Source organism: Haliotis cracherodii, unplaced genomic scaffold, assembly GCF_022045235.1.
Source record: "Haliotis cracherodii isolate W230 unplaced genomic scaffold, xgHalCrac1.p SCAF_6, whole genome shotgun sequence".
Taxonomy (NCBI): domain Eukaryota; kingdom Metazoa; phylum Mollusca; class Gastropoda; order Lepetellida; family Haliotidae; genus Haliotis; species Haliotis cracherodii.
This window is the reverse complement of record NW_027266319.1, coordinates 10300934-10313282: the sequence shown is the minus strand read 5'-3', so window position 1 is coordinate 10313282 and position 12349 is coordinate 10300934. Positions and strand designations below refer to the sequence as shown.

Here is a 12349-nt window from a genome sequence, read left to right as displayed (position 1 = left end):
ATGGGGATCAGGTGGTTACAATGGCTGCTGACCTGGCTGATTCTTACATGCCTTCGAGTTCTTTGCAATCAACATCTTTGCTTTTCTGTTAACCCCAGTTAGTTTTGGCCCAAATTGGATTGTTCAAAGGCTGTTGTGATATAGGTGGAATATTGCTGACAACATCGCTAACCTCCCTGTGATACTTATGATAAGTCAAGACTTTGAATGGCATTGATTAGTCACTGTGAAAAGGGAAACGTCGTCACTTCTGTCGTTATTACAAATATTTCATGTGTATGTAAATATGCAAGTATACTATAAATATGTCATATGTATGTATGTAAGTATGCAAGTATTGTTAACGTTTCTTTTAATGTTATCACAATTTGTAATAAATGTATTGTTTGGTTTGTATGTGCTTCATGTTCCCAACTGTTTTCAAGTTTATGTATGAATTCATCTAAATTTAAGATTTAATAACATTCCACAAGGTTTACAAAAGTGTTGATATTTTGCAGTATTAATCTGATTGACTGTCTTCTACGATTCAATAGGATATCAATCAATGTATCTTAAGCAGAATTTCTGCATGAGATGGCCTCCTTACTGAACTTAATGTGACCACATTACTCAGGTTTCAGACGATGACTTTGCTGTAAGTAGTTGGTAGACCACCTACCCCACCACCCAAACACTGCCCAAGAGGTACATTCTCAGCCTTCTACAGATGTAAACCTGTGCTGTCCGCCAATGTGTCAGGCCTCTAGACTTTGGAAACCATGGAAACATTAATCAGATTTTCAAATATTCTGTAAATTAATTGTGGAATTGTCAAAATTTCATTTATTTTTTTCAAAAGAAGATTCAATTACTAGTATCCATAGATGTGTCATACCAGGGTTGACCTAAATCAGTTAAATGTTTCTCAGGTGTGTCATGGTGTTTTTAACCAACTCCATGTTTTTGCATTTGATTAAATATTCGTAAAAAGATCTGTAATAGTTGGAACTTGTGTTTAAAAAATGAATTGATTTTAAAAATCCATCATTATGAAATCAATTACATGCCTGAGAAATTTTCTGTGAATTTAATGCAGATCATGCCATAGCTTTTATTCATGGTACCTGTTTCATGAAAGAAAAAGAATTGGTCTTGATTTTATGGTAATAGACCCAGTATCACCTCCATCTACCATGTCAGGCAATTATCAGGCAATCATTGTTTGTGTTGGTGGAGGCTTTCATATCAATTTCTGTTCCATCACTTGCTCTGAGCCCACCTGGATAGTTTCATGCTCTCATTTCTTGTTCATTATGTGTTCCATCACTTGCTCACTTCAACAGAAGGTTGAAATGAGCTCCTGCCATGGCGCCTTGTCCACTGACGTTGTCAGGAACCAAGAAATGGTGTCTCCAGAAAGTGCTCCAATTTCCAAAATTTTTAAACATGGCCTCAATTTTAGCCACATGGAAAACGTAATGTTTACCTGTATCAATCATTTCTACTTGTATCATTATGAAATTTACAATGCACGACTTGTTAAGGTGAGCTACAGAGTCTCATGGCTCTCTGTTATTGGTTATATTGGACTGGGTCTTCAGACATGTAGTTTCAGTGTGTTGGGGGCCCAGGGTTTTTTTCTTCTCATTTCCTCAATTTCCTGAAAAAAGGGTCATATAAACCATACAATATCAAATATGTTCAAACCATTTTGTTTTAACTGTGAACAGGGCTTTTATAAAGGAATAATGCATTTACAATTTGACATTTGAAAATGATATTTCTTGAAAAGTTTCAATATTCACTGTTGGTATAAAGAAAGTTATTTGAGACATGGAATCGTTTGTAGCCCATTGACTGGACTTGGTAGTACAGTCGTGCCCCGCTTATACGGACTTCAGATATCCGGAAACCTCGGTTCCCGGACGATTTTCATTCAAAACGAAATAATTACTATACAAATTTACCCGTATATCCGGAAATTCAGTTTCCGGAACCGGACGGTCATTTTCATACACAAAACACTGAAATGCACTCAAAATTGTCTCACTTATCCGGACAATACACTTCCGCTGGTGGAAATCCTTTGATTCGTGAGAAGTCAATTAACCAAGTGACACTGAGTTACGTTTGAGACGCGCTTGTTTATTGTACATGTAATCCCCTTCGATAAATATGGCGTCTGTGGAGGTCAGAGGTCAAAGTTGACCTTGATTATGTATTACGAGAACATTACGAGGAATTGTTTTATATCTAGGGATTAAGATTACCTTGTGTATTTTGCATAATTGAAGGGAAGTAACTCTTCCAGTAAGAAGCTGGTTTCAGTTATACGGAAATTCGTTTATACGGACGAATTGTGAAATGACGCAAGTGTCCGTATAAACGAGGCACGACTGTACTCATCCTAGAAATTCATAGAAGTCAAGATGGAAGACAAGGCTGATGTCTTGCTATCAATATAAATATCAGATAATCAAATTCAATCACAGACAATCAGACTTTGAGTGCCTTTATTCGAGAGACATAAACTGTTGTGTTATCACCAGTATAATACAGAGAGAGTGAAAACAACTAAACGTGCATGTATGTGTGTGTCAGTTGTTCTGCTATTTGTCTTTGCATCTGGTGGTGTTAATCAGTAATGTAGTATTATGGTGTATGTTGAGTAATGAGTAATGTAATATTCCTTTAATGTTCCCGATGTTGCAGGATGATGACAACCCTTTTATTGCTGTGAAGATGCAGGAGAAGTTACCTCTGACATAGTCTTCTGATGGTCCATCGGCATGACTTTAGTTACAACCCAGATCTACACACTCAAGTACCACAACTCAACACAGCACAACTGCCAGGACCACAACTCGTCGATTGTCCAATCACAGATCAGCACCTGACTACATTCAGCTTATCTTTGATTGGCCAATCACAAATCCGATCAGTCAAGCACCTGCCTACACTCAGCTTATTGATTGCCCAATCACAGACCAGCAGTGAAGCACCTGACTATATTCAGCTTATCTTTGATTATCCAATCACAGATCAGCTCAGTCAAGCCTCTGCTTATTCTGTCTTTGGTAGTCTTGAGTTTCCATGATACATACAGCAAAGGTGTTTGATTGAGTTAGATGCAAATGTATTACTACGACAGAACCACACACACAAAAAAAGTATTTTTTAAGGCAGTATTGCAAAATTGGTACATCTTTCACTGTTATTGTCCAAGGTGATTATGTATTTTACCTGTAGTTATCCGTGTACATATGTGACCGCTCTTTCACCTACCTGCACAATGTGTACAGAACTTAGGATTATCCTCCAAACTTGTTGTCTCCAGAACTACAGGCAACGGTTTTCAAGAGCTAAGTCTTCAGAAAAGACCAAAGTGTGTACAGGGTTATTCTTAGAAGTCTTTGTGCAGAGGGTGTCTTTGACAAAAGATTTTATGTTTGTTTGTTGTAACAATTATTCATCAAATCTGACTATCTAGCACAGTATATCAATGTTTGGTGTAAGATCATAACCATGTCATCAATTTCATATAATCACATACATGCATTTAGTGGAGAGAATACCCATGACCTTTGACCTGTTGACCTTAGTCAGTGCTTAAAAAATATTCTCTCAAGTGCTATGGTTTCTGTGCAGATGTCCTTGTTTCTAGTGGTGTATACACTTAACACCCATCAATGAGGGGGATATTGCTGGAATATGGACTAAATGGCTGGAATATGGACTATAGTTTGAGTATTGCTGGTAGATGTATACTGGTACATGACTAGACTATTGCTACAAATGGCGTACAACCCTACTCATCATTCTCCTCTACCCAGTGGTTAAGTGTTTGGCACTACTGCCATGGTTTTGTGTCCTACACTTTGAGGTACCAGGGCTCCATTTGAGGAACTTGATTTAACTTGCACCAGGTGCATGTTGCCATGAAAACCAAGCTGCACCAAACAAAACCAGGTTGCACCCTGGTCCCATAAAGCCATCTATCAAAGCTGCCAGTGTCACACGACCTTGCACATAACCTTGAAGTACTCACAGTTTGATGACGTCAAGCCTAAGAAAGCATGACAAATTACACACAACAGTGATATAGGATGGTAAAGAAACATCAGATGTATTGAGTGTGTTCTATGACTGATTTTGTCTGAAGAAGGAAGGTTTAGTAAAACAAACGAAATGTTTGTTGCATTTTCAAACAACAGGTTGTACTTGTGCATGTTTTAATAGTCAAATTGAGCCCTGGGTGCCGACGCTTCACTGCATATATCATTTTTCTGTCAGATTTTATATGTTGTCTTCATGTGTAATGATGACATGTTCTCACTGTCACATGTACAATGTTGTGTGACATAGTGTTGGCCGAACTACTCTCAGTTCATTGCAAACCTATTAAGGCCTAGACAATGGTATTTCATGTCTGACATGTTTAATTAACCCAAATGTATTCTGTCACATAAAGGTTTATTTGGCCAGAAGGGCAGAAACAGTCTTCAGTGAAGGGGCACTGTGGGTTTCCAAGTCCTGAGCAACCTGTCCTTGTTGTAAGAGGCGAATAATAGATTTGTCTCTTGGGTGTGTGCCTCAATGGTTCATTGTTCATGATGTCAATCACTGGATTGTCTGGTCCTCACTTGATTATTTACAGGTGGCTGTCATAGAGCTGGATGACTTCTGATTGCGTCCTAAACAACTCACAAACTTGAGTGAATGGCCTGTACTAAATGTGCAATGTGTATATTCCTTTGAAATCCAAAATTCCATTTATGTGCTGTGATTATTTGAAAAAGCATGTGAATCTGCCAAGCCAGGTAACTGACTATATTAGACTATATGTTATCTGTGCAGACATTTCTACCATATTGAAATCCAGTGAAAGTACACCATCAATAACTTGTAAAGGTGAACTAGTTAGATATGAATATGAACATTCCAGGTTTTTGTGATATGTTTTTGCACACACTGACTGAGAATCTCTAAGAGGATGAGGTTTGAATTTGTCTCACATGTAACATAAAAAATGAAAGTCCACATGGCAGGTGTTGGTAAGTTTTGAGAGAGTTGAAAAATGGATTTTAAGTTTTATTTATTTTGCTTCTATCTACTTAGTTTATTATACATTATTTGCTGTTTTCACTGCCTTTTGTTCTTGAAATGTTGTGAAAATGAAATTCCAAAAACTGTTGTTTTCTTGATTGATACTTGTGTTTACCATTAAATGTGATTTTGTATTGTGGACATAATGAGGCCGGTTGTCAAACACAACCTCCCTTTCAACAGGATCATACATAATACTTCTGTTTTTAGTGATTTTATTTTTTCTATTCATTTATTGTTGTCTGCTCAGCTGGTGTGCTCAATTCAGTTATAGTTATCTATTGATAAATGTGCAGTCTTCCTACATCATTTACTTGGCATTTGAAAGAGATGGGGATAAACTAATATATGTTTTTCTGTTCTTAAATCTGAATTTATATTATATTTTATTTTGACTACCTCTGTGGGAATTCCACAAACACATTCACATTCTTTGAATTGCGTGGATCGATGCTCATGATGTTAGTCACTGGATTGTCTGGTCCAGACTTGATTATTTACAGACCGCCGTTACATATCTGGAATATTGCTGAGTGCGGCGTTAAACAACAAACAAACAAAACATATTTTGAATTACTCCCTTACCTGTAAAGACTTAACTTACATCAAACTGTAAAGGATTACTAACTCTTGAAACAAACAAAAACATGTGTGAAAGGGTCTGTTTGCCCCGACATCAATTCTGAAAGTAGTGTTGTTTCCATATACCAAGGGAAACAAACACTTGAGAATCTGACTGCCTCCATGGTCTTGTGGTCGAGCTTCCAGCCAGAGAGTAGAAAGTTGGGGGTTCAATCCCCGGCTGCAATATACCAAAAGACACAATTGGTAGCTAAAACAAGGACTGGCTGTGTCTGAGTGGGGTATTTATGTTAAACTGCGGCATGGTATCTCAGTGGGCTAGCACCATCAATCGGCATTAATCTGGACCATTACAAGCAGACACACACACGTGCATGCATGTCACTGTCTAAGTGCAAAAATCTTTGACATGACTTTAAACTCTATTTCACCTGACCTCACTTCCGAATCTACTAGACGCATACATTTCTTCAGTATTGTCATGTTAATCTCAGAAACCACACACTTGCATGTATTCTCACCACATGTTTGTCTTGATGGAGCAAAGAGAAAAATGTGTTCATTTATACGTTTATTTTAGTTGATAATACTTGGTATCTGTTGCTTTTATTGCACTCCCGCTTTCAGCTATCTAGAAATCCATTTATGGTTTGTTTTTTTCTAATGTGGGAACATAATCATATTTACTATTTTTAATTGAATCAGCAAAACAGAGTTCCTTATAGGGAAGGCCTGTTGACAGATCCCTCTTAGGCTCTCTGTAATATTTCATTATTACATTTACTAAGAGGTTTTCTGTATTGCAGACTCTGACTGTCTGTCTAGAAATCCATTTATTGTTTATTTATTATAATAATGTAGGAACACAATCGTATTTACTGTTTTTCATTGTATAAGCATAGCAGACAAGCTCCCCGTTTGCGGAGCCCAGTGCAGTATTGCATTGTTACAAGCAAGCAATGACTGTCACTTCCTGATGCCAAATCTCCCCACTTTAACTCCAACTATTGTTAGAATGCAAGTTGCAATCTCAAACCAACGAAACAAACATAAATTCATCTTGGAAATAGTAAGTCCGTCATAAACCATTTCAGAATTCACTCTTTCCACAGTCAAACACGAGTGAAGAAATTCAAGATGTTTATAACGGCTGCATCCACACTGGTGACGTTTAATATCACCGGGAGAGAAACGAAATCACACACTGTGATGGAGCTTGTGTAACAAGAGTACCATGCATAAATGTAGAAAAAGATACTCTAGATGTAATCAAAGATGAAAAACTTGGTAAACCACCTTACAAATTTCATAACTGTTCTTAATCAAAAATAGAGGAGCTTGTGTAACAAGAGTACCATGCATAAATGTAGAAGAAAGATACTCTAGATGTAATCAAAGATGAAAAACTTGGTAAACCACCTTACAAATTTCATAACTGTTCTTAATCAAAAATAGATTCTATATAACTACTGTTTGCTCAGATTAACTCTTAGGCTGGATGTGGTTGTATGACAACACTATTGTTTTGTATGTCAAAATACATATAATGGCAGATGAAGTTTTTAGCCTTCACTTGAGAACAGACAGCTTCCGTGTTACTTTTGGTTGTGATTGTCAGTGTGAACCAATGTGATTTGTACATCTTGTACATAGTAATCAAGGATTTTATTTATGGTTATCAAAACGTTGCAATCAAAAGTCAATATGTTGTAATTTCACAATTTTAATTTTGTTTTACTTCCTGTATTTGGGATAGGATTGACTATGATTGACCTCTATTTTTTTCTTCCCCAAACATGAGGTGTAATTTGCCATCTTCAACAACATGACCAAGCATTGTGGCCTATTCCACTAGGACCATCTGCACATTTACTGTTTCTTATCTCCGGTGGTCCTAAATTTCTGTCCTGCACAGTGAAAAAACATTCTCACATCTACCCACTGGAATACATCAGTATACATTTATAGAAGTTACTGTAAATATATTTTAATATATAATTTAACTGTTTCAGAAAAAAAAATTTGCACTGTTTTGTTATAAAGATGATCTGAGAAAGTGACCCTTGCTTTGGTATTTCTAATTTTGTCTTTTAAGGTATGAATCATTTTTGCACAGGATATTTATTAATTTAAGCATGTGAAACCTGGAGATGAGAAACGCAACATTATATGTGGCTTACGTGATCTAAGTACCACGACTGCCATAGTGCAGGTTGTCTATGTTCCACTGCTAACATGGCTGTGGTGTTGAAGAGTCAATACACAACATTCCAATCAGCAATGTGTTTTTGTGATTTAGTTATAGTATGGAATATATATATACATGTGTTTCTGTTATGTAGTGTTGGTTGTTTATCTTGGGTAGGGGTTTAATCTGTTGTCAAATCCTTATTTTGTTTGAAATCCTGTGATTGTTTTGTGATACATTGTACATTACCATCCAGTTATGTTATGTCAGTTTCTGCATTACTCAACCTATTTCTCTCATGTCATAATAATAATCAACAAAAATTGTCTTGATGTTGAATCTCCCAGTATTTTGCAAAGTAATAAAGCTTTTTTATTGTATTCATGTCACAAGAATTGTACAGTTCTTTTCAAATATTACAGTGTCCATGAAAAGAGATTCTGATGAAATCAAGTGGAAAACTATGTAAGCCTGATTCAGGACTAGTGGTTGATAGTATGAGCAAACAGTCCACATCGTCAGGCACAACAGCATTGTAACCACCTGATCCTCTTCCAACACAGATGCTGGAAACAACTCCAGGTTCTAAACAATGGCAGCAGATGTTGAAGAGAAAACATGAATTGTCTCAATCACTGACATCAGGTTTATTCCAACACAGCCTCAGGGGCTGCTCACTTGCACGCTTCACACAAAGACAAACATGTCAGACATTTTCTGCTGAGATGGACAGACATTCAATTTACAGCACAACAGAAAGATAAAATATTCTGCATTCTTTCTTGGGCTCATGTTATAGTGCCACACAAATTAGAAAACATGGAGTAATATGAACATTTTGCAACACCACCATGACAAGCACTATAGCTAAACTACCATAATTGCAAAATGAAATGGATGACATGTATTTACAGAGAATAAAGCACCTGTCGCTTTGTCCAGCTGAGAGCAATGATTCAGCGACCAGGTCTTTCCTGGAGGTTGATTGATCTTCACGACTCCCAATTGTACTTTTGTTGAAACAAGCATATTTGTGCAGGGAACAAGATTTCCTGAATCAAGTGTGACCAACCAATTTTGTCACCAAGCTAGGGGAAATCGTCTTCATTTTACATAATTGTGCGAAATGTCAATATGTAATGGATTAACATATCATCATCCACACCAAAAAGAATAAATCTTAACATCAGATTCAATGCAATACTTCCACTCATTTTCCCCTCTCAAATCTACATTGGGAAACCAAATAGCATGACAATAAGTCATATTATGCAAATCAAAATTCATAACCTTTTCATAAAAAACCGCAGCTTCACTATTTTCTTGAAAGAAAATTATACAGAATCAAGCTCACATGCACTATTATACCATGAAATTGAAACAAAGCAGATATATACAAACGTGAAATGTGCTCTACCAAACAAATAACTCTACTATAGGCGGCCAACATCTTTTGAAAGTCAGGACTGATGACCAAAAATAGACTCTGCAAACATCACATAGCTTCACAAAATGTTGGGGAAGAAGTCGACCTGAGAGAAATATATTCCTTCATGAAGTGCTTGTCATAACTTTAATTGAATCCATGGTAAATCAGCTCAAGACAATGAAACAATGCATTTACACAGAAACGTAGCTCAGGTGACGTCCAAAGGAATGACGACAATAGGGGTATCAAAATATGTTCACCTCATGATGACATACACATTGTTTTATTTAGAATGTGAATAGTCCGCATAATCAATGTACTGCAGACATGGAATCCTAACAAGGCAAATTACAAAAGACACAGTTGACTTATGAATTTCAACTTTATTCTTTCAGTGCAACAGTTTGGTACAGATTCCTGTACCTTTATCAAGCGTGACATCACATTGAAGAAAAAAGCTGAACTCCATTGATAATGCAGCTTCTAAAATGTCACTTTAAAGATACAGAAACTGTAAATCAAGCAATTCGACATCAGCCTGGCATTGAGATTTTCACAAGGGTACTCTAATCCTATGCATTCCAGTACCTTCTGGACACTATATATGTAAAATATATATTCAATATCGGTTGATAACCCCATCATCACAACTGTCAAATTGATACACCAACTCGTACAATAATTTTGTCCCCCACAAATGATCACAACTGATACATTTAGGACAGTGTGCTGCAGGTGCATTTCACGAAAAATGTGATGCTTGACGGTGCTTAAACAGTTCAGAGATACAACTTGTGACCTTACATTATCCTGAAAAGGAAAAAACACACAAACATGATGCACTTTGCCTCCCATTGTTTTGGGGGGGGTCAGGACATACCCATGTACATTCGATAAAATCCTGTCCCTCATCCCCTATTTACAGGATGCTCCACAGGGAGTAGGAGGCCTTGATGCAATGACATCCTCACAACACTACCATGGATACATATAGGATTTTAGATGAACTGCCACCACATTGGGAAATTCTTTTGTTTGTTCAGATTTGTGATTTTTACAATTTCTTTTCTTTTCAGAGGTGCTTTAACATCACATTTTAACATTGCATTCCAAACACTAATGTCAAACTAAGCCTCTTTCCTGTTTTATGGTCTTGCTTTAAGTCATTTCTACCAAGCCATTAGTTTTAACTACACTTACAAGAGATAGAAAATTCTTAATTAGCATTTGGGAATTTTTACTAAAAATTCCTGCAAACATGGTGGCCTTAACAATTACCTGGTCTGAGCAAATCCCTGCCTAGTCATAGACCAATCATTGATACACATGTCCTAAAGAATAAAACCTACAAGAATAAGTGATTTCAATAACAATTTGAATATGATATTTGCACAAGGGAAATAGTTCTATGGATATACTTCTTACAATGATTGTGACGTCTTGGTGTAGATATACGGTGGCGTTTACAGCCATCACTAAACTCCGCTACATCCTTTGTTCATCATACCAGCCTCCAAATGCCACTTAAAGAAGTTATGATATTTACAGCTTATAACATTATTTTTAACATACTTACAATCATACATACAAACATTCTATTACTCACAGAAAAACAACACTGGTGCAGAAGCTGGGGTTAACCCTGCTCTGAAAGTATTTCAGTTGTATCATGTCACAGTATATTTTGAATTTACACTGTGGGTGGGTTGGGTTTAATGCAGCTTTGAACAGTATTCCAGTTACATCACAGTGTGTCAGCAGAAAGTGAGAGGAAGAGATGCAGGTCTCAGACGCTTACCACTTTGGTGAAACCCTCGAGCATGGGTATGGTGTTGACAAACCTAGAAACATATGAGGGTGAACCTCATGAACAGTGAATTGCTGCACCTTAGACGACTGGGCCACCTGTGCCGCCTGCAGATAATGGAGGTGGAAGGTTTCTGACATGTAAAAGCGAACATATATTCATGTTGACATTCGTTTCAAAGATGAGAAAATATTTCTAAAAGGACAAACTTCGAAAAAGACGGTATATGAAAACTATTTCTAAACTAAGTACTCAATGCCCTGTATAATTATTTGGGTAATCTAGCAAACATTTGACACCAGTTACTCCAAGCAATTTACAGGCAAATCGCAGGTCTATAAAATATATTTTCTAAAATCAAATTTTACAAGATGGGGAGATTGCCAACAACAAAAATTCAATAATACCTCCATACATTAATACAATCTACATGTCAGATTTTAAGTCTTCAATCACTTCAGTTTGTGCAAAACAGAAGAATACTGACTTGTCTATTCAACATGAATAGCTAGATTTTACTCTTTCACATACAAATCATCATTTCCAACTAAGCCCACCAGAAAATGCATTAGGGTGGATGCACTAGCAGTTACAGAGGCAAATGTCTCTTCAGGAGCAACTGATTAGAAAAATAACCACAACAAAATGTGACACAATACAACAAAGTATGGAAGTTGTGAAACTATAGAGTACTCTCCCTTTAGCACTATAGAGTGCTCTCCCTTTAGCACCATAGAGTGCTCTGCCTTCAACCCTAAGGTGCGCTCTCCCTTGATATCAATATAATTACAAATCATGTTATCAAGGCACAAATTAGTATCACATTTCCTTTTTCCACTCTTGCCCAATACAAATTCAATACATTTTCTCATGACATACAATCTACAAGTGTTCAGCAAGAAAAGAAATTTCTATGCACTGTGACATTCCTATTCACAAAGATGTTGCCATATTCTCAACATCCAACCTGCTTTCAATACAACTACTTTTTTTAAACTGAATGAAATCATGTGAAATAGCTATAGAACATAATCTATCTAATGGATAGTTATTTCTTGCCACTAATGCCTACATATGATCTTAAATTCTACTGATACCAGTATTAAGAGGATGACCATTTGACTTTTTTGGGGGAGAATCGGATCTCATCGAGAAAAAATAGATTGTCCCCTAAAATTCTTGAAAAATAATAATTATGCATGACATTGTTGCAATGTGTTTTTTTAAAAGAAAATATCTTATCTTAGTTATATTT

The 12349-nt window shown here is 36.5% G+C and overlaps 1 protein-coding gene across 6 annotated transcripts in view; it reads left to right on the top strand.

Moving 5' to 3' along the window:
- LOC139446229 (endosome/lysosome-associated apoptosis and autophagy regulator family member 2-like) overlaps positions 1 to 8244 on the top strand; it is a 63422-nt gene extending 55178 nt beyond the window's left edge. For 4 of the 6 annotated variants that reach the window (XM_071227577.1, XM_071227581.1, XM_071227575.1 and 1 more), the window contains 2 exons: positions 617 to 637; positions 2695 to 8244. In XM_071227577.1, coding sequence (XP_071083678.1) covers positions 617 to 637; positions 2695 to 2751 — 78 coding nt within the window. In that variant the 3' untranslated portion in view covers positions 2752 to 8244. Of the gene's footprint in view, positions 1 to 616; positions 688 to 2694 lie in introns of all 6 variants that reach the window. The other 2 variants (XM_071227580.1, XM_071227579.1) reach the window with 2 other exon arrangements.
- The last annotated feature ends 4105 nt before the right edge of the window (positions 8245 to 12349 follow it).